The 23,786-nt window shown below is 38.9% G+C and overlaps 1 protein-coding gene across 1 annotated transcript in view; it reads right to left on the reverse strand.

Moving 5' to 3' along the window:
- The window catches only part of LOC125311032 (protein piccolo-like), a 73,342-nt gene extending 59,094 nt beyond the window's left edge, over positions 1–14,248 (reverse strand). The window contains 3 exon segments of the mRNA XM_048268842.1: positions 9,050–10,198; positions 11,340–12,267; positions 13,799–14,248. Of these exon segments, the coding sequence (XP_048124799.1) occupies positions 9,050–10,198; positions 11,340–12,267; positions 13,799–14,019 (2,298 nt within the window). The 5' untranslated portion in view covers positions 14,020–14,248.
- Positions 14,249–23,786: the final 9,538 nt, after the last annotated feature.

The raw sequence follows: 23,786 nt of genomic DNA on the forward strand, positions 1-23,786 counted from the left end.
GATTCCGGCCTATGTCACTATTCCTTATTGTCAACATAACAACCAGAATAGAGATATTAATGCCGCCATTTTGGGAGTCAAAAAATAGGCAAAAAAAACACAATCCAGGTTTGCTTCATTGAGTATTTTAACTAACCTGGTGCAAGGTGACATCCGACCTCCTAGACCTCAAGTAAGATACTGTGACACTAACTATTTAGTTAACACCACGTCTTGATACACACATCCGACCTCCTAGACCTCAAGTACTATGACACTAACTATAGTTAACACCACGTCTTGGTAGCCTACACACATGACCATTAAAGCTTATGAGTTTGAAGACTATTTTCTGGGTGGACTAGCGTTGTCTACTCAGTCCTAAATAGTGCTAGGCCTACTGTTCCTCAGGCTACATAACCACATTACTGAACATGACAGGCAATAGCCTACAGTAATAAATAAAATACTGTATGTGCCTAAGGGCCTGGATGAGTCAACGTGAGGGGCTGTTAGCGAAGACGAAGTTGCATCCAAAGCTGGCAGTGCATAGGCTACGGATCCTTCAAGTGAACTGTTCCGTGTTGTCTGCAGCTAACGTAGGCCTGTCAACGGGAGCTACTCTGATCTTCAAGTGAAATCTGGATTACTATTTTTTCGTTTGGCAAAAATGACAACGTGTTATGCTACTGGTCGTCAATAATGAACTGGCTTTTTAGCACTAGGGTTCCTAGCCTAATTTAGCCCACAATGTTTTTCTAAATGACACATGCTATCTAACTAATCTTACATCAAACTTGGATTAAACTCTGAAAGACAATATGCATGAAGTTCACTAGATATCTGAGGGAGTTTCTTCATGGACAAACTAGAAAGCACGGAGAGAAGGAAGATGAGGACAGAACAGCTGAACTGACTTGTGAACATCAGCTCAGCTGGCTAGCTTTCAGACAAGGAACTCATTAAGAACATCAGTAAGATCTTTTTTTTCCCAGTGAGCTAGCAAGGGCAGGCTATTGTTATCCAGTTGTTGACATCAATTGCCTTTAAACTGAGTAAACTGTCTATATCAACTAGAAAAAGAAACTAAAAGTTTCTCCAATCAGGAAATTATACTTTTTAATTTGGTGCCATCACCCATGCATAGCCTGGTGTGAGCACTCATGCAATATGTGCGCGTCCCTGCGCAAGTGAAACTTAACACTGGATATACAGTAACGTTGGCTAGAAGCAATGATATTTAAAACAGCAAACAACTTGGATTCCTGTAACTACTGTATCCATGGAAACAGCATAGAGACTGCCTAATCCTAGTCTTTATAATGAATTAAGATGGTATGCAACACACTTGTTTGTGTTGTGTCCATTGCATACGTTTGTAATGCTTTGGTTAGACTTCAAACGTTTTTGAATTTGATCTTACAGTTCTGTCATTAGGCTATTCTGTTATTCTGTACTTAATATAGTAGCCTAAAGCTTAGAAAGACATAGCCTATGCAAAGACATAGCCTATGCATTAACCCAGTGATACCTCGAAACACCTCGAAATGACGCTGTTGTCTGTTAATTAGACTAAAGTCACGATTTATTGTAAGAGAAGTAGCCTATATCGTAGAAACAGCAGCAACATTTTCTTTTATTTGCACTTCAAAGAGACTTTGACTTTCATTTGGCAAATTAAACAAGCCTATGTGGAACATTTAGAAACCCAGAAATTTTCTAAAAGTACGCCTCCTGCCAGGAAGACAGCATTTCTAATGTTTGATTGAAAATGATAGGACACTCGAACATGGGGGACGGGGATATGTTCACTTTTGCAACATGGGCAGCCAAATTTTCCTTGTGCCCTGTCATTATAATACATTTTAGGCATATTGTTTGACAGGCTTTCTATCACTGAATATTGAGACTACAGTTGACAAAATTGTGGTAACCTTGTGACAAAATTGCTGCTACAATCGCCTTATCTAATGCTAAATTAGATTTTACACTAGGCCTACTCCGAATAAGACCCCTATACGCACCACGTTGGCTATACGGAATATTAAAATGAAATTTTCATTGGTTGAAAAATATACCGCTACATATGCCGCTTGCCGCTGGCTAATGTGATCCCCGCCTTATAAAAATGTGTTGAAAATAACACAACTTGTGTTGTTTTTGTTCTTTTATTCCACTTTTAACCTATGTCCAGATAGGGACAACACAGTTTGTGTTGTGTATACTAACCTAAAACTTGTATGCTATTTTCATGAAATGTCTCCTTTTATCCTAATAACTAAGGAATTAGGCACTGATCAATGATTTACCTATTGTTTCTGTCATTCTGTAATAGAATGGAATTTCTTGTCAGATCTTGTGCTATAGGTTTATGCTCTGCTGTTCTTGAAATGAAAGTTCCATCATTAATTGCGTCTTCAACCAACTAACCAACTAATGCTGATTTTGGGGATTTTACAATTTAGTAAAATGTGCACATGATTTACTAAATTGAGCACACAATCTAGTAAAATGAGAGCATAATTTAGTAGAATGAGTGCACAATTTAGTAAAATGAGCACACACTTTAGAAATTGAGTGCAAAATCTCTTGAAATACACAAAACATATTTTGCAGTGACACCTCTGGGGTTCCGTAGCTAAATTAATAAATGCGAATGTAAATGTAAATTGAAATCAAAACATGTGAAAAGTAAGTCAGTGCTATTTTATGAAGTAAGTACTGCAGTCAGTAAAAATCTCATATATTTTATCTGAAGCTTATGATCTAACCAATGTAAAATGTCAGCAGGTACACACCTCCACATCTGAAATACTTTCTTGTCACAAAGAATGTCACAGAGTCACGTGTTTCAACTCAGAGATTTCCTTTGAGAAGAACTGATAGCATAAAATATTACGCCTCAAAGACCCAACCCCCACACTACACTGCTTCTTTTGTTACTGTGGACATTTTTGCCTTGTTGTGCCCAGTGGGTATGCATGTACTGATGGAACTATAGTCTATGACACTCAGCTGACAGATGGAGAGACTGTTCCGTCACAACCCTGTTCCGTCACAAGGCAGCACAGAGCATGTTCTAAAATGCTTCCATAAAACGTTTGTTTAGAAAATAACAGACAGATTAATGACTTGTATGTATGTGTGTGTTTCTAATACTGTGAATCAATAGCCTATGTGGAACAAAACAGTCTCCATACACAATTAAGTAAAAAAAGGAAGGGGTAAGCTGATCCTTTATACAAAGTATAGTTAATAGTTAAGAGTAGCTAAAGTGGGATGTACTGTAGAAATATTTTACACACTCAAACAAGGAACGACAAGTTAAATGTCACTTGCAAGACAGGTGCTAAGGGGTGTATTGAGATGGTTGTTAAGAAGTGTGGTGCATCAGATCCTCTTTTCAAGCATGGACCAGATGGCCAACAAAAACAAAACACCCAGAGTGAGATCTAATGATAACTCCAAGTCACTGCAGGCCTACAGGATGTCAACATACGGCCTACATGAAATAATGTCTCATTTGATTAATCCATTCAAGTACATTATGTAACAATAAAAAATATATGTATGTATTTATCTCGCAGGTATACTTCCAAAGGCTGTCATCTTGATTATATTCAAATACATTTTCATCATAAAATTCTCTTTAATACTATTGTAATACTATTGCCTTACCAATTCCCCAAGAAGGTTAAGTTAAATAATCATATTAATACAGTAAGTAAGGGATAATGTATAGAACGCCGGTCATCATCCGCTGCGCGTCGGGGTCTGGTTCGCCCTGTCGGGACCTATTTCCTGATAATGACCGGCGTTCTATACATTATCCCGCTTATTACACGGCTACTTGCCAAAACGAAGTTCCAGTCCTTGCGTAGTGATATGAAAGACGTGAATTACAATTACAAACAAAGCCCATTTTCCTTGACAGCGATCTGTTATTCTTAGCAACGGTCTGTTATTGAGAATTAGCAGACCACCAAACGTTGGGAAGGCCCATTCAAGTGAATATAGCATTCTGCAGCACTATGAAGAGCTGTGTAATAATGAGGATTGGCACAATGTATTCAAATGTCAACTTTTGGCCGCAGAAGGGGCTGAGATGTGGATACACTATCCCAGAGCCATTCGAAATTGTCAGAAGTAGACAATCAGATAATTACGCCAGTCCATTACGTATACATGTTTTCATATTTTGCCAGAACTTCCTGATATGTTGAGCCGTGAGTTGAGTTCTTTAAATCTATTGGTGTAATCTAATTTTTAAATTAGTTAATTTGTAGTCTTAGGTGTTAAATGTTATTTTGGTGAGAGTATATACATGCTGATATATAGGCCGATTCCCGAGGCACCCCCATTGAAAAAGCTGTTGGTAGCATCAGCTAACTAGCGCCAGATTTCAGAGTGCAGGGGACAAGCCGAGATGAGCTATGAGATATACGTTCATACTGGGTATCATGTTTCAACACACTTTAGGTCAATATCACACCGGAATTCACCTTTAATGTTATTATTCAGTGTTGCTGAAGTTACTATTACAGGTGTTGAAGTTACTCAAAGTAGTGTGAAATGATGCCTGTGAATGAGTGCATTTGAACACTGGTGTTACTGTAGGAATTTAACTCTGTTATAGTGTTAATATTTTAACTCTGCTGTCCAGTGTTGGGAGAACACTGGACACTTAGACCCAAATACACACCAAAAAGGGTGTAAAATGCACTCCTATAGAGTATCATTTACACTGTTCAATTTGCTGTGATGACTTAACCTCTGCTTTCTCATCTTACACATCACACTCCACCAAGATGGTGGTCATTTCAGTAGATTTACTCACTAACATTGTTGTGGAATGCACACTTCCTGCATTACTTCAAATACTAAGTTACTAGTAAACTAGTATTCACATGAAATAAAACAATACAACATTGAGACCATTCAACAAAGCACACTGGGTAATAACAAATTCAACACATGAACTGGTTGCTATGGACTCGTCACTAGGCTTCCTCAGTCATTGTATATTTTAGCATATAGGTAAAGCTGCCGAAGCTGAACATTATCCAAAACTCCATTTCTCAGAGGAGCGTCATTTGGGAGCTTGCATGCTCTCACTCCTTCCTTCTCAAATGCTTTGAAAAGATTGTCGTTTGCACAACTTCACAAATAATCACTGGTGCTGAAACGAAGGCCTACATAATGGCGCCAGAAATCACATTCGCTCTAGAATCTTTGCTAGTGCCCTCTAGAGGAGCCTAAAGGCCTATTTGCCTATTTGATGCTCAGTCTCTCCACTGGAAAGCCACAGCGCGAGGCCTTTATTTTACTCTCCCTCGTCCAATATAATCCACTGCTTGCCTGTTCTTCAGTATATTAAAACTGGTATCCCATATTCGGGATTCAGTATGCAGTCCCGGAACCATTCTTTTTCGATTGTTTGTCTCTCGAAAAATGACGCAAACAGTTTGAAGGCAAAATCCATATCCAAGACTCTACATGACTTCTCTTCAGCAACTCTTCCAACACTCTCTGGACTCCTCGTAATTTTGGAGCATCAATATTATCTATAAAAAAAATATGTTTTCTTTAATGTTTCCTCACCCGACAGGGTCTGGAGCAAAGTTGGGTGTAACACGTTACTTTTCTCAATTCAGCAATCACACTACAGTTACTAACTGTGTGTGAGCAAAGATTACTTTATTCTCCTATTTGAGATAGCCTAATGTTGCCATGCTGTGCTTTACCCTGTTAAGAGCAGGGTGCGTGGAATCAGGCCATGATCTTACTCGCTCCAATAACTATCTTCAGCTCAAAGTTCATAGTGTGCGTTCTGAGCTGGGAAAGTCAGCTTTTTGTTTTGATGCCCCCACCACTTGGAACTCAATTCAACGCACCCTTAAGCTAAACTCTTTAGTTTCTTATGGGCAATTCAAATCATTAGTAACAAACCTCCCTGTCCCAGTCTGTAACTGTTTTTTCTGATTCTTTTAAGCCTAATTGTTTTTATCTACACTGAGTATCAATTGTAATTTATTTTATTTATTTAGTTATTATGGTTGTAATCTCAGTGGTTGCTGTTATTTTATTTATTATTTTATGTTTGTATCTCGGCTACATTGAAAATGAGGGCTGCCCTCAATTGTATACCCGAGAATGAAAATAAAGGTTGAATGGAACATTACTACTAAATTTGAAGCATGTGCCTAAAGGCATTATTGAGATATAGTGTTTAGTTTAGTCAAGTAAAATAATCCAATGCTAAATTCTGCTACCCATATCAGTCACATAATTTATGTTATTACAGCTATATGGAAAAGCAAGAATAAATATTTTTTCATTGTTTTTTTCTGGGTGGGACCTATAGGGACCTGTAAGGCTGTAAATAATGACAGTTTCCCATAAGTGATCAATAAAGTACATCTAATCCATATTTAAAATAAATAGATTTGCTTCAGTGATGTAGACAGCAGATCATTGATTGAAATTGTGAAGCAGATTTTTAACATGTGTGATTAATCCCAGCAAGTCATGCCACAGATCTGTTCTTGTTGACTTTAATCTGAAAATAAGGCAGATAATCAAATGAAATCTCCTTAGAGGATGATCCTGCTAACATATTATGTGATTCCACTTAATCTTAAGCTTTTATCATAATAAAATACAGTGAAACAGAGAGCCACTTTTTCACTATATGTGTTCATGTAAACATGTACGTGTAAAGATAGGGATTTTCCCTGTGAGAGAAACCGATGGGGCCACTTGTGTTGGATATGGGCTGAAGATACTGCTCATGCCACGTGAGGTGGAGCCGGATGTGTTCAGTGTAATCCCTTCATTTTACCTGAAATAGACTCCTGGGATTAGTTAGCCTGTGCATGGGTGACATCTGTAAACCTACCATGCAGTTAGTACCAAGCATGTGAGCTCAAACAAATTTCTGAGTTTATTTCCTAAATTCTCAACATATCTATTTATCTATTCTTAACCACAATGTTTGCTATGATACCTTTACACTCAAAAAGTACCTGCACGCTCAGTCTTTTAAGGGAGAACAAGTTGTGTACAGTATATGAGTACAGTCAATCTAAGACTACTTTTGGAGAACCAGCAACTGTGCTGTGTTTTCTTTCAATCAGTGCGTCCCGAGTGTGTGGACACCGTATGTAAGCTACACATCCTAGCAACATAGCATTAAGGACGTGGGACAGAACACCTGAAGAACTGCTTTGGGAGACCCCAGCCAGCAGAGACAGCTACTGTACACTAGAATGATGCAGATGCAATACAGAGTTGCAAGAGGTTTTTACCAGGGGTGCCAATAAATTTAGAGGGTATTTTTATACGGGTCTGCATTTTTCCATTCTAGTCCAACTTCAATTATAGTTCTATGGTGCCATTTGAGTCACAACCAAAGCATACAAGGCAATCACTGTCTATGACGTCACCCCCTCAACAACAAGCTCAAAGGATGCAGGATTGTAGTGTTAAGTATTAAGTGTAGAAGGTCAGGCCTGAGAAAGACCTTCCTTTGACCTAATCTCAAGTAATTATTACTGATTCAAATCTAATTAAATTCTAACTATTCAGATTGTACATGTCAGTAAGACATACAAAAATTATATATTGATACTTCCAGGTTCAAGATCTGGTCAATCAGGGGGACTGTTTTAATCTTTTCCCTGATTCAGAAGTGGCTTTAGAGTGTAGATACTCATTCAACAGGCTCTTACAGTGTCTGACTTCAGGTTACACAAACAACTAGAAAATGTAATTTCGAGGAAATTACCAGTGCATGAAAATATAAACATACTGCATATTAACATAAAATGGCAAACAAACTTTTATTTGGAAACAGTTGGCAGGAGTCATAGTTGATAACAACTGACAGTTTAAATGGCTGAACAGTAAAATAGTTGAGTAGTTTAAATAGTTAAATTATTTAATAGTGAATTATTGTAGTGAGGACATTTATTTTGAAACAGTTGGGCAGAGGAAATAGTAGTCTTAAGAGAGCCAGATTGTATGCTTAAAGCCTGAGACAGAGTATATAGTTTAAAAGTTGAATGTAGATAGTGTAATGGATGTTGTTAGACAGAAAGTTGAATGGATGTTGCTAGGCAGATTGTTTAATGGATGTTGATGGATAGTTTAATGGGTGGATGAGTGAATGGTTTGAAGAGGATGAATGGATAGAAAGCTGGATGGAATGTGTCTTATATCCTTGTAGAATAAAGAGACACAGAGAGTTGGCCTAGTTCAGCAGAAAGCAGTTGATACAGGTGCAATCAGTTTAACTGGCCCTTTGATGGGTCCTAGTTGAGCAGCTGGAAGTTGATACAGGTGCAAATCAAGTTAATTAGTCCATTGTGATGTCATAGTGCTAATATAAAGTCTATGGGGAAAAATAAGCTTGTTTTTTGTTAATATCTCAAAAAGTATAAAGTTTACAAAAGTACATTCCTCAAGTGTCCTTCTCAAGACCTACGTTACAAAGTTTGAACGAAGTTTCTACGTTAAACGGTTGAAGCTGAATTAGACGCAGAAATTTGGTGGGAAGAATAGGAAGAAGAAGAAGAAGAAGAAGAAGAAGACTTCAGATAACAGAACAGTGCATTTTCATGCACTGTAAATATAGCAGTATATTAAACTGGTTGTAAAATTGCATCTCAAATGAACAGCTATTATACAGGGTACTTTAAAGTGCATACTTCCTGGACTGATAGCAAACAATGCGCAATAGAGGTAAGGAGTGCAAAGGACTGCAAAGGAGAAAACATGAATTGCCACAAACATTTAATTAGCTGTTCAGGATCACTGCAGAAATGTGAAGGAATCCATTCAGATAATCAAATCAATAGAATGACAAGGAAAGTATGTATGAAACTAAGTCAAACCTTTCTAGTAAAAAGAAAGACCAGCCCCATTTTCAGTTAACTGCCATGAATACATGTATCTGTTCCAGGCTAACCTATACATTTTATATCCCACATTTTACACAATGCTATATTTTGACTGGGGTGTAGGTGAGAAGATTTCTCTCAAATGTAAGTACAGAAAATGACCAACTCACCTCTCCAAGATGGGGCATTGGGTTGAACCCACATAAGTTGCACACAGTCTTCTTGCATTCCGTGCAGGTGCTGTAATTAGGTGTATCCTCTGAACCCATATTCAGTTGAGTCTTACACAAAGGACAGCTGGAAGGCGTCTCCTGCACAGGGACTGAGGCAGGTGGGGTTTCCTTAGACTCCACAATAAGATCTGCAGTTGGGGCCCCATCAGATGGTTCAGGGATTTTAGAAGATGGAGGTGGAGTGTCAGGAGGGGATTCTGAGCCAGAGTCTGGGGGAGTCCCAGGTGGTGAATCTGCACCAGAGTCTATAGGGGAATCTGGTGGTGAACCTGGTGCTGAATCTGGGGGTGAACCTGGTGCTGAATCTGGGGGTGAACCTGGTGGTGATTCTGCATTTTCATCCTCTGGGTTGGAGGACATGAGATTGGTGGCTGAGCTCAGAAGAGAGGAACCAAACCCAAACATTTTACCTGAAACAGCATCAACTGGGGGTTTGGCTGGGGGCTTGGCTGCTTCTGTAAGGCTACCTAACCCTCCAAACAACTTCCCTGTTACTGATTCTGTGGGCTGAGAAGAAGGGGCCTGGGGTTTAGTACCTCCAAAGCCACCAAACAGCTTCCCTGTGACTGATTCTGCAGCTTGGCTGGCGGTAGCAGGGGATTTTGGCATGTCTGTCAACCCTCCCAATCCAAAGCCTCCAAAAAAGCCTGTGTCTTGCTTAGGTGCGGGAGCTGATCTGGCGGGAGATCCCTGTTGTTGCTGGATGGGACGGCCAGTTTTCGGGTCTATTTTTGGAGATCCAAGTTTCGGCCCTGGAGACCCTGGCTGAGACCCTGGCTGTGATCCTGGCTGGGACCCTAATGGGCCCTTTGGACTTAGTGGAGCATTTGGACTCAATGGACCAGGAGATTTCAAATGCGGAGTTACAGGTGGTGTCCCTATTTTCCCTGAATCAGCTATGCTCTTCTGTTTGGTCAGCATTGGAGGTCTCTTAGACTCACCCTTGAGGGGTGGTCCTGTCCTCTGTGGTGAGGGTGGAGCAGAACCCTCCTTTGAGGGCTGTGGTTTCATCATGGGAGGACCAGGGTGCTCGGCTCCCCCAAGAGCTCTCTGCATTTGACAATTGAGACAGAGCCACTCCTTACCCTGCAAGCAGGATACAAAAAGTCAGACACATATGCTCTTTAACTCATAACCATGTCCAAACAAACACCTTTCACACTCTCACAAAAACATACAAATATAATAATTGAATAAATAATGAAAATCTAACAAATAAACAGAAAAAATATTGAGATAAGGTTAAAAAATTAAATAAAATACATATTAGGACACTCATTTAAAAACATGAAATGTTCTACTTATAATTCAGGAAGACATATCACGATGGAATGCTATGGAAGCTACTGCATGTACAGGACTCTGTTTATATGCAGCAGAAATTGTTATTACTTAACATTATCATTAATTATATTACAATTAATATAAATAATATAACATTATAATTAATATAATTATACTAATTATATTATTTGCTATTAAATAGTTATTTGTTTAGATTTTAGCAAGATTGCATAGCATTCTAATACAATACATATTGAGCACAGAGCAAACAAAACAACATCCTGTATATTTTGTGGATTATTAAATCTCAAAAATACGGACACTAGGAAGAAAGGGGGATGTCAGAAAACCTAGCTGAGTAAACTTTGAGCCACCTGACCTGACCAGTATTTAAACTGTGTGCCCATCAACCTCACAGTAAACAGCTATCAGCCTTCTACTGGCACTCAGCCACCACTGAGCTACACAGAGATGAGTCCTTTAAAACCAATGAGTTTAACAGCTTTGTGTGTAGCCTTCAGAGCTAGGAAATACAACAATTGCTTTATTGCTATATCTATGGCTTGTAGGTCAAAAGGAGTTGACAACAGGGAGTGTGGCTTTCTCAGTGATGTAAGCTCCTTGATTACCTCCCCAGATCCCATATGTTTCCTTAATCCCCTGGGTAAAAAGGCATGAGTACATCCTCCATCACAGTATCAAAACAGTCAGCTTTCCAAAAAGAAGTGAAGTGATTTAATTTAGTAGTTGAATAAGGACACTATTTAATCTGTGATATCTGTACAACTGAGACCTTTGTTGATGATGTAAAAGATATCTGCCCACATGAGCATTGATTAAATATTTTTATATATCATATATTCTATTATGTTAACATGACCCTTAAAACAAGTGTTCTGCAGTGTGTTTTCAACACAACTTCTTAATATACATTATCTCTTACCGCAGAGTCAGGCGGGCTGAAGCCACAGAGGCTGCAAACCTGCTGTGAGCATTGGGTGCAGGTGTTGAAGTTTGGTGGCTGGTCTTTGGCCTGTAAATTCAACTCGGTGGTTTTGCAGAGTGGACAGAGTGCATTCTTTGCAGGCCCTGAAGACTGTTCAGCAGGAACTGGTGTACCTTTTTGTTGGGGTCTTGGCCCTGGTTGGGTACTGCTCTTATGAGAATCTTCTTTTGGTGGACCCTGTTGAGGAGGGCCTCCAGATCTGAGAGGCCCCTGTTGCTGAGGTCCAGGGCCACTGAGTTTCCCAGGCCCTTGTGGAGGTTGTCCTCCTCGTTGCTGAGGTGGTCCCTGGCCTTTGGGTGGCCCTTGCTGAGGTGGTCCTTGACCTTTGGGTGGCCCTTGCTGAGGTGGTCCCTGGCCTTTGGGTGGCCCTTGCTGAGGTGGTCCTTGACCTTTGGGTGGCCCTTGCTGAGGTTGTCCTTGACCTTTGGGTGGCCCTTGCTGAGGTGGTCCTTGACCTTTGGGTGGCCCTTGTCCTTGAGGTGGCCTCTGTCCTTGCTGCTGGGGGCCCTTTCTTGGCCCTGGTGCGCCTCCAGGGGTTTTACCTAATGGCTTGGCAGTTGGTTCCTCTTCTTCCTCCTCATCTCCAAAAGGGTTGAGTTTGGAGATGTTAACAGCTGAGGAAGACACAGCAGAGGACACTGCACTCAGGGGGTTGGCCCCACTAAGAAAACCAGAGGAGAACATGCTGGACCTTGACTCTGAGGGATCCTTTGGCTCCTGCCTGAAACGGGACTCAAAGAGGCTGAGGGATGAAGGGCTGCGTCCAGGTTTTGGCTTTGAAGCTGGGCCTTCAGCAAAAGCATCAACTGTGCGGCTCTTGCTTAGTCCAGTGTGGCCCTTGCTTGTCTCAGCACTCGCAGTAGCCCTGCACAAAATAATGAACACATACACAACACATGTAAGATGTGAGTTTGCAAAATGATACTGAATTCACCAGGCTATAGGAAGATATCACCAGCCTAAAGAACTAAGTGGGGTACAAGACAACAAACATACAGGACATAGTACAATTCCTCACACAGCATTAAGGACATGCAAGGACAGATGAAACCCAAACACCCAGGTCTGCTCCTGGCAACACTACAATAAACATGTGCTGATCATGTAAAAGCATGTTTAGAAAACGACAGGGCCAAAGTATCAGACTGCAGTGCAAAACTACAAGGGCAAGCTACGAGGACCACTTAATAAACTGGGGTTAATAAGCCCAAACTCTAACTGAACCAATGCAAGATGTAGTCTGGTAGGCTATATTTAAAGATTACATAAACTAACACAGGTTACAGGGGGTGTAGGTTATAGAAGATTTAAAAAAAAAAAAAAAATATAGCCCATAACACACACACAAAAAAAAACAATCAGGCTTAGTTTCCCTTTGCAATTCCATCAATGATGGAGAGGGTTTCAGCACCTTGGCCAGCGTAGGAAAAGCCATAGGAATACAGGTCGTGGACAATCACAATAAAGATAATGCTTCCCACGACCTTATTTAAGATATGAAACAAAATCATCATCACATCATCGGAGTGAATCAATTAGTATGACATTTGAGCTCGTAGTACTATAAATAGTCGTATATGCCCCTCCCCCGTTATTCGTTATTATGGCTATATAATATCGCCTACAATAGCATATCTATACCGACTCAGCCAAACGTGGACTGCTGTGGCTAAAATGTTGGATTCCTTAATGATCAAACGTCTAAATGGAGCATTCTTAGGCTAATTATTGTATCTGATGCTGGTGCAGGCGTCAGTTCTCAGTGGTTTCCCAAGCACACCCGTAACGCCACAAATACTGCTCAGTAAGAAACATGGCGATGGAAAATCAGGACCAGGGAAACCTTTGCTACGTGAAACATCACTAACATCTTTGACAATGTGGTCATTAAGTAGCCTAGTTATTTGATAGCAATAAAATGTGAGAATAAAATTACATTTGACTTGAACCATTATGCATCCGATAGCCTACACCAGCCTCTCCAAATTGTTTACATTAGGTGGTCTGCATTGCTGATAATTATGATGACGTCTGAGCAATTGAACCATATAACAGTATGCAAACACATCACCCCATTTCGTTCTGCCGCCGCCTGAATTTGGTTTAGTTTAATACGATAAAAAAAAAAAATATATATATATATATATATATAAATATCCATTGTACCCTAGACTACGTTATTGCTTAAAATTATGCAGTTAATAATCGAGTTGGACGACCATCGCTCTTATAAGACTTCCAACCTCAATATGATCATCTATTTGTAAGAGAGGGTGTGGACATAGCCTACACTTTTCTTCTTCCTGACATTGAACACAAGATAGGCTACCATTCTCACATATCTTGCCCTCGCATCAGCACACCAACACAAGAGTGAGCATTTGGTAAAAGCCTGCCTGGAAGTCGCAGCATCCCTGGTTGTTCCAGGTTGCCCGCCTTGCACTCTTGCCATCGCGGCAGCAAGTTGATTTTTCTCTCCTTCGCTTAGATGAGTCAGGTCCACCTTCTCTCCAGTAGACGTCCGAACGAAGCCACCTTTCCCATCGGCTGACAGGCCCTCCGGTAATTCTGGAAGCGACCCTTCACCACCACCCTCTAAGCTTGCCTCGTTCCCCATGATGAAACTCCTCTTCTACCGCAAAGAACTACAACACGATGTTTTACGTCCAGAAACGTCGACAGTGTCTCTCTGTGTGGTTCCCGGTGTTTCTCATATTATACGTCCGGTTTTACATGTTTGTTGATCTCCATAGTTTCAGTGTTTGTGGTTTACATCCTCGACAAGGAGGAGCCTTCGTTTTTAGCTACTACATCCGACATCTCCTCCTTCCTCTTTCTTTCCATCTCGCCTATTTCCAGCGCGCATGTTCTGTTTCCGACAGGTAATCACAAGATATCAACGTTGGAAAACTGAATTTAAAGGGGACAAATGTTTTTTTTTTTTATGCAGCTTTGTATAAACATTAAATTGTCTTCCATAGCCAAAGTATTTATTTTCATTTATTTAGCCTTCCTCACGTGTACCATCTATTATTGCTTCTTTTATAATTCTAGCATTCAAGCATTCAAGCAGTGGGGTTCATCCCAATGATCTCTAAATAATGACTAAATGTCATTCATCTCTAAATTATGACTAAATGCCCTAACAAAAAGAACTGTGAGAATCTTAGGATTTTGGGACAAAATGTTAGGTCTAGTAATCTTAAAGGAATACTATAGATATAGGAATCTTGTTGTATTTTGGGACATAGCCTACTAAAATACTATACCTTTAAGTGTTGTTTTTTATCATTGTGTATTGATATTTAAGCCTAGCCTATTATTTGCATTGTTAAAAATTATTTTGTTTTCCATGGGGTTTTCTCTCTGTGTATTTCATTTATTTTAAGTGTGTCTATGTTTAAATTAGTTTGCCAAAAAAGTTGCCACAATTTTACTAATATTAGCCATAGGCCTACTGGGAACTTTCAGATAGCCTACATTCAGAAATATGGTGTGTTATACCTTTTACCACATTAGTCAGAAATAGTTTTATGTGGTGTCTTTTTCCTTGCATTTTTATTATCAGGTAGGTGACTGTCTCCTGCTCATTTTTTAACATAGCGTCATGTAACTACAAACATAGTGGAGAGTGCATGTTGATTTGGTAATTTGATTGACAACTTTATACCAGACAGTTTAAGAAGGCCTAACTATTTGATCATGTGTGTTTGGATCATAGGCATATGATGACCTGTATAAACTCTTGTTCATTCATGGCTTCATAAAATATCAACATGCTATATAGCTTTAAGAGTATTCAACCATTCGCCCAAGCAGTGTAAAATAACCTTAAAAGTTAATAAAAGTAGAAGTGGGTAAGCGCATAACCTAAGACCTCCCACATGGCAAGAAGCTGGTCTGAGAGCAGATATGGCGTTCAGCCCATCCTCCAGTTTTGACCAATTTGATCAAAACATATTTCGAAAACAATCAATGTTACTATCTTAAAGGGGAACTTGGCAACTATTTCAACTTAATAAACCCGTTTAGAAATCATTTGGATGGTTAAATGACCTGTTCCGGTGAAAATGGTGACTTTCCCCGCTGCGCCTAGCATCCCCAGGCGGAAAACCAACCTTGCAACATTGAGACTACCGTCCCGGAAAGAGAAGTGAGAAACAAGAAACTCGTTTTAAATCGTGTTTCTTACCTTGTAACATCCACATAGTTCTGCCAAACTTATGCTAACAGTTCGCTAGCTTGTAAACAAATCCATGTGCTTTATCATTACCTTTTCACACAGTTTGAAATAGCATAATGTGCAATTTCTCCAGCAGAGGGGGAAATCCTGCCAAGTTTCCCTTTAATATTCTGTCAAGTTTAAAATTTTATGATGATCGACAGTGGGCAAGAAGTGGTGGTCCAATATCTGGAAGCCGGATTGCACTATATGGGCGTTTGCTCAGAATTTGATCCCCCTCACTTTGAAAATATGTCCTGCACCCCTGGTGCCATGCAAGAATGATTAACTTTAGCAGATTCTTGCACACACCGCAGTCATTGAATTCAACACTTCAACATTCAGTGATGGAACAAGTAACCAATCACTAGGACATCTCTCTCTATCTTCAAGTACCTCTTGAAGATCTAATTCTTCCTAGAGTATTTCCTCTCCTAAGACATTCAACAAACTCACATTTATCATGCACTTCCTTTAACCCAATAACTCACTTCTGATTTGTCATTTCATTTCATTTCATATGGTTGTCACTAGAATTTCTGTAAAATCATCTTTTGGTTATCTTGTGTAGAGGTAGTATTCTAAGGTCTCTTTGTACCTTAGTTTGAATGCCTTCAATTGTATGTTGTTTTGGATAAAAGTCTCAACTAAATTAATAAACAGAAAGTATAAAGTGTTTAATTTGGTGACCATTGACCAATGTGATATTTGTCAGATAATGTTGTATTTCTGGGGGTGGGCGCCAATACAAAATCTCGTCTAGGGCTCTTGCTGGGTGTAAAGTTAAGCTTTACACAGCGTCTGTTACCTAAAATAACTGCACAACTCCAGATAATGCTTCCCTGTAGTTAGCATGTGTTCTGAGATTTATCTGTAGCCACTGTTCCATTGATCTACACAGATATTTTTCAGCTTTCCAATCAAAATATTAAAAATTCCAATTGTCTGGGGGTATAATAAAAAAAAAGGAAATACACATTTTCTAAAATACTTCTGCTTGTTGTCAATAAATTGGAATGCTTCTAGAGGAAGACTAGCTAGCCAAGACACAATATTTGACATTCAATCCCAAGACTTCTGACCTATCCACCTACAGAACCTCCATAGCCTTTGAATAGCCCTGTTTTCATGATTGTATTATAAACTAGGCGTCACTGACCAAAAACACACACACACACACACACACACACACACACACACAGTGCAGTGCACATAAAGATTAAAGTAAACCCATAGGGGTCAAACAGATATTATATGGTTCTTACTACTAGTATCTCTAGTAGTAGTCAAGTCAAATCAACCGTATTTCTACAGTACATTTAAGAACATCAGCATATTTGACAACAAACAATAAAACAAGAGGAGCTGTACTTCAGTGCTTTACAGTCAAGATACTGTATATAGATTGATAATTCATTGAAACACTAATAGTAAAACATAATAACAGACCAACTTGTTAAAATTAGCTTAGCAAGTACAGACTTGACCAAAGCAAGAGAACCTCGGACCTTAGAAAAGCACAAATAAAAGCCTAATTTAAGACTTGATTAAAATGCACCAAAAAGACGGGAGACAATTAAAAAATAAAATGAAGAGGAATGGAAGTGCATAAAAGTACTTTACTTGTCCAGTTTTAAAATTATACAGGCTCTACAGACTACCACCGCCACTACTACTACTACCACTTCTACTGATAATAGTAAAAAGTACACATATAGTTTCCTTAAAGGCTTACAATACAACTGTGCATTCAGATACGTTTGAGTCTACTTAATGTGTGCTTGTGTCCGTTTTGTATTGCATGTGTGTAGCTGCATGCACTGCATGTAACTGAGCCTTGTAACCTGATGACACAAACCAAGCAGCTTTCATTAAAATTAAACATGCTCCTGAACAGGACGACGTACAATAATGTAGCGCATAGGACAAAAGGGCAATATTGAGATATTAGAGTGTGAATGAGACAAATAAAAAAAACTCTTATTATTTCCTTATTTTCGGATTTTCAAGGTGAAGGCTCTGTTACGACAAGACACATTACTTTTATATGGGCTATTCCTTGACATATCCATTACATACATCTGAAGCCTATACACATGCATTCACTGGAAATAGGAGTCAAAGAACCCCTTAACTTAAATGGACAGCAGTGACTTACCTTTAGATAGTGGCTAACAGTACACAGCTAAGTCACTCTCATTCTCCCGTCTAGTAATGATTAATCCATGGTAAATTAGCCTTCTTGATCCCTCTCCATACCCACTAGTGAAGTCCATGCATCTAATCCCATCCTGAACACATATATGTTTTGGTTCTTGGTTCAGTGATCAGTGCCTTAACAACCCTTAAAAGACTGGTGCCCTTTATGACACTCTCACACACTCCATTTTGGAATTATCAAAGACACGCCCTCCCTTGACACACATCACTAATCTCCTTTATAAAGGCAATCCTCCCTCATGAACTCTGTTGTCGAATAAACACATCACAGGAACTTCATGTACAGCCACAATACATAAACAATATTGAATCTGTCATCTTTCTCAGGTGTATTGAAACTCTTTGTTTACGTGGCGTGATGTCTTTATCAACTAGTGTTGCTGCACTTGGCTACTGTGGAAGTTAGACTGAGGTGAGGTGACACTGCTGATTGTTGTGAAGGGCGTAGGGCTTTGGCAGCTTCCTGAGGCTAATGGGATCTACAGGTCACTGTTGTGTCTGAGCTCCTCAACTCCTCCCCCTCACTTCATAGGCTCTATGAGATTAGAGCAAACGCCCACCTGTCAGTCATGCAATGCAAATCAAATTCTGGGACACTCTTTTGTCTTTCATTTCTTTGCACTATATACAGCATCAATATAATAATTCATGAATCAGAAAAGTATTGCAAATATTGAAAAAAAGCATTTAAAAATGTTTTAAATAATAATAATAATAATAATAATAATAAAATCAATTTAAGCCATATTAATATCGCCTCTCCTCCTTCCATCACCGCTATTGTTTTTGGTTTAATGAGTTCTGGTTGTAGCCAATGATAACTCTGTACAGGAGAAATATTTTTATACTAGCTAATTTAAGGCATTTCTAAAGTAAATCAAGCCGCATATGATAAACAGTCAACAACTGTGTATTCCTGACAGAGGTCCACCATGTGACAGTTATATCTGATGATCCATTTAGTGACTTGAAATTGGAATATTGGAACATGTGATAATGAAGACAAATGTTGCACGCTTCCTCAAAATCTGGTCAAAGGACAATCTGCTTTAATGGTATAGAACCTAAGGTTAAATTCAACATCATTTCTCCAGGCCACAAGGTGACATAATAGATGACTTATGTCAAGTTAATGACAAGGGGAACACCCCACTAAGATGGTTAGGGCTACTGTACATGAACCTGACCTGACTGACGTTCAGTGTACATAACAGGCACCTCCAGTTTGGCACTCAAAGCTCTGCCAAGCTTGCTGTGTCACCTGTCTCACATGTCTAGTCACCTTTGTCACATCTAGTTCAGCCTTACTATGAGAGCATAATAGTCATGTGCTCATATTGCAGGATGGTATCAAGCAATAGGTCAGCATATTCTAGCAACTTCTCTTGTGGGAGTGTTTGCTCTTAACAATCCTGATGGGAAAGGATCTCAATTACATTCCTTAAAAAACAATTCCTTTAATTTGGCCTTTTTTACAATAATTTACAAAGACCCCCTCTTTAGTGTCAAAGTGAAGGCAGATTTCTATAAAGTAATCTTAATTAATTTAAAATATATAATGCAAAATCAGTGATTATAATTATTGTAAAAAAAAGGGCAAAACAAATTGATCAAGATCCCATTTATAAAAGCAGTAAAAGTGGAAATATCCAAGGAGGGTAAATACGTTTTATTGGCACTGTATGATTTTAACATTATATCCACTACTGGCACTATATGAAGTAAAAGTATAAGTATACTCTTTTGATCCCGTGAGGGAAATTTGATCTCTGCATTTATCCCAATCCGTGAATTAGTGAAACACAAACAGCACACAGTGAACACACAGTGAGGTGAAGCACAAACGAATCCCGGCGCAGTGAGCTGCCTGCTACAACAGCGGCGCTCGGGGAGCAGTGAGGGGTTACAGTAGGTGCCTTGCTCAAGGGCACTTCAGCCGTGCCTACTGGTCGGGGTTCGCAACGTAATGCAAAGCGCAACAAGAGTCTTATTTATTGTACACCCAGTGATGAATTTTTCACCATGCGCCTGGCGTTCAACCCTTTTGAACCCGGCGTCTGATCACAAAATCACGTTGTTTAATTAGCGAATGTGGACTGGACATGCCTTAAATGTCGTCAAACTTGACATCTATGACCAGGTGTTTCAGATCACTAAAATAGAGCCTCTAATGTTATACGTTCTTGTGACTGTTGTGGGACTGAAATGTTTAAAGACTCATCTGCTCACCTTGCACTTAATTAATGTATTCTCTCACAGAGTTAGGGCTTGTATGTTTATGGCTTTTGTCAATATGAGAGTTCATTATTTTTATTGTTAATATTTTATATTTGTATTATTGATATTACTATTTCAACTTAATTTTAAAAAGCACCTATAAAGTAGCTCTTAAAGTAAAGAGCAACTAAAGTTGCTTGCCATAACATCATAATATATAACAAACTACAATAAGAACTGAATTCAACTGAATTTAACAAATGGATTTTGTCTGTGTTATAACAAAGCAGGCATATGCTGCCTAATGTAAAACTGTCAAAACATACCACTTGGACATGGTTATGGGATTTGGCAGACACTTTTGTCCAAAGCGACATACAAATAAAAAACAATATAATACTTAACAGGGAACAACTTGTAATGTTGAAATGTAACATTAAGGAAAATAGCAATAATAAACAACAATGTCAATTAAATCAATAGCTTAATGAAATAAACAATGAAAATGAAGGAAAATAGCAATATTAAACAATAATGTCCATTCAATCAATAACATAATAACAATACCAATAGCATGGACATCAATATGCTAGCTGTGTTATCAATATGTTAATGTTGGCTAACTCCCATCAGGAACTACCATTATAACAGTCAGTGAGTCCACACAGAATACAGAACAAGCCAAATAATGCATAATTTATTGAGGTACAGTATATGATCAAGGCACATTTTCGGATGTATTTTGTAAGAAAAGAAAAAGCTATGATTATAAATATTCAAATCATCCACAATTTGACAAATGCTAAAACAAATGCTAAAAGTTATAACATAAAAACTAGCATAGTAAAATGCATTTACATTCACCACATACTGTAGGCCTAGTCTCTCATTAATTATTTTAAGGAAATCTAAAAACAATTTTGAACAATGAAATAACATTTTCTCTAATATTACATTCTCTGAAGTGATTTGTCATTAGTTCAGGTTTGAATTAAAGGTGCTCTAAGCGATGCTGGGTAACGTCACTTTGACTTTCAAACAAAACAGAGAGCTAGCTCGCTACTTCCTCCCCCTCCCTCCCGTGCTGCTCCCGTGCAATGGAAACTCTCTTAAACGCGCATCTCGTCTGTGATTTGCTGGAACAGTTTGTTATGTTTTTATGGGCTAGGTTTGCCCAGGTTGTTTTTGTTGCCATTTTTGGAGCCTGTCCACAGAGATCGCATTTTTTTACAGTGTATTCAGGACACAGACAGCTAGTGGTTGGTTACGTGATGTTTGCAGTAAGTGACATAAAATGTTTTGGCCTAAAAAACGTGTGGCATCGCTTAGAGCACCTTTAAGGCTGTCAATTTTCAATGTGTGTTCATGGCCTTTATACTTCCTGTGGTATTACCATAGTGTAGGCAAAAAATATTTTCTGTCTTAGATCATCCACAGTTTAATGCATTAAACAAGTGAACAACCACTTTTGATATAGACTAAAAATGAAGTACTGTAAAGTTGTCCTTTTTGGAATGGGGAATCATGGCTATTTCTGTAAAACAGCAGGAGTAGGCGTGGTAGACCAACTGAATGCAAATTTACGTATGCACCCACGTGTGAGTGCTTCCTTGTCTCGGCACGCAACGTCATTAAGAAAGCGCTTGCCACTGCAAAGATGCACATAGTATAATATGCCTTAATATTATAGATGAAAATACCTTCGAAAACTTGCTCCTCCACTTCAACTACAGTAATCAAACGTCTATCATTAAAATAAGCCAACAATGAGTACCTAGGCTAGGGGTCGGCCACCTTTTTTGCCTGGAGAGCCACTTTTACCAAATGTATTTTTTTTTAATCTCAGAAGAGCCACATAAAGACGGTTACAAGAAAAAGTTTGGATATTTAACGTACAGTTACTTTCATTCAACAGAGAATTTTTTAATACATCTTCTACTAGTTTTAAAAGTAATGTGCAAGTAACTTGAAATGTAAAGTGGAATGACAGAAGTAGGCCTATAGGCCTTAGGCTTCCCATGTAGGCTAAACACCACCCCCTATTATCCCAGTGCCCTTTGGTATGCAAAGTAACATCATAACAACACAACACTCAATTTTCGTTGACATGTCATTGGCGAAATTCAATTAGGCTGACCAGAGATTAGATTTGGTGATGGCCTTGGAGTCTGGCTTGCTCATATTCAGTGAAGTGAAGTTTCATGCAAGAATTGAGGCTGTCATCATTTAAGGGCAACTCCACGCGAAACTATCATATATCCATAAACTAAATACCATGGCATTGTGTTGCCGTTATGGATGTGACAGTTTTGCACGGAATTGCCCTTAAACAAGAGCGCAGGTTTGTCTTTATATTTTTCATATGTGAGAAAGATTTCTCACATGCAAGTGGAATAGGGTTAACAAAGCAATACTAACTCGTTGCAGTGTGCGGGCAGTTCATTTAGCGTTTTCAGAATCAGTCTTCGGATGGAAACTTTCCCTTTTCAGCCCGCTTGTGTTCGCACTCGCAAGCTGTGGTCACTGACGTTTCCTTTTTGACATTTTCCTTATCTAGCCTACAGCAAGCGCACACATCAACAATAACAATTAAAGTGTTCTTGTTGACTGAAGGAAATCGGTGATTTTGTTTGATATTGACATGGCAACGGAGTCAAGTGGTTGAAAGTTATATAAATTACTCAGATAGAGCTACAATATTACATTTTGAAAAAGAACAAACTAAAATAAAATACATTAAATACTCATTAATTATTTTCAAAAGCTAAGCCGCATCAGAGGGATCAAAGAGCCGCATGCGGCTCCGGAGCCGCGGGTTGCCGACCCCTGACCTAGGCCTATGTTAATAATTATAAGGCTATCACAATTAAAATAATAACCATATGGTAGTAGGCAGACAATCTGTTTTGTATAAAAAAATATACCTTGACTATGGCTTAGATATAGTAGATAGTCAGACATATAGACATCTAAATTAAACCGTTGCACAAAGCAGTTTAGCTCTTGACTATCTTAAGTAGCACTATGTCAATGAATTCTGGTAAGAATTCTTACCAGAATTCTGAATTCTAAGTAGGCAAGTAAGACTCTTTTCAAAATAAAAAAACATGGCCGCCTGATTAATCACATCTAACCAACTCAACTCAATTTTACCCAAGCAGAACATGCTTGTCTTTATGGAAAACAAGATGAATAGGGCACATAGGTCTTGAAATGGCACTTCAGCTATGGTATTTTCATAGGCTAGGCTAGGCTAGGCTACAACTGAAATCAGACTGGAATCGTTGTGACTGTAGCATTCTATAACTGTCAACTGTACTGTAGGTAGTAACTGATTGTTACTGATTGTTACCAAGGTAGTATCAATGACCTAAGTTAGCCTGGGGTTAAGGTGTCTAATTATTTTGGTCAGTCTTTATTTTTGTGAAACGGTCTAACTAGCATTAGACTTGTTAGTATATGGGCAAAATTCAAACTGGTCTAATACTAATACTTTAAGACTATGAAAAATAGCTTTGTGAAACTGGCCTTGAATGTTGTATACAATGACTAGGCCTACGTTTCCATGCACACTATATTAGGTGTGCCACTAACGTCATAAATTTGATGTCATAAACGCAAATATCAGAATGTGCGCCATCTTGGGAGTATTGGATATTATTACTGGTTGTGCTCCATAGTGTATGGTAGGCTAATGCACAGGGCAGCATTATTTAGATGAAGAT

Source organism: Alosa alosa, chromosome 17, assembly GCF_017589495.1.
Source record: "Alosa alosa isolate M-15738 ecotype Scorff River chromosome 17, AALO_Geno_1.1, whole genome shotgun sequence".
NCBI lineage: Eukaryota > Metazoa > Chordata > Actinopteri > Clupeiformes > Clupeidae > Alosa > Alosa alosa.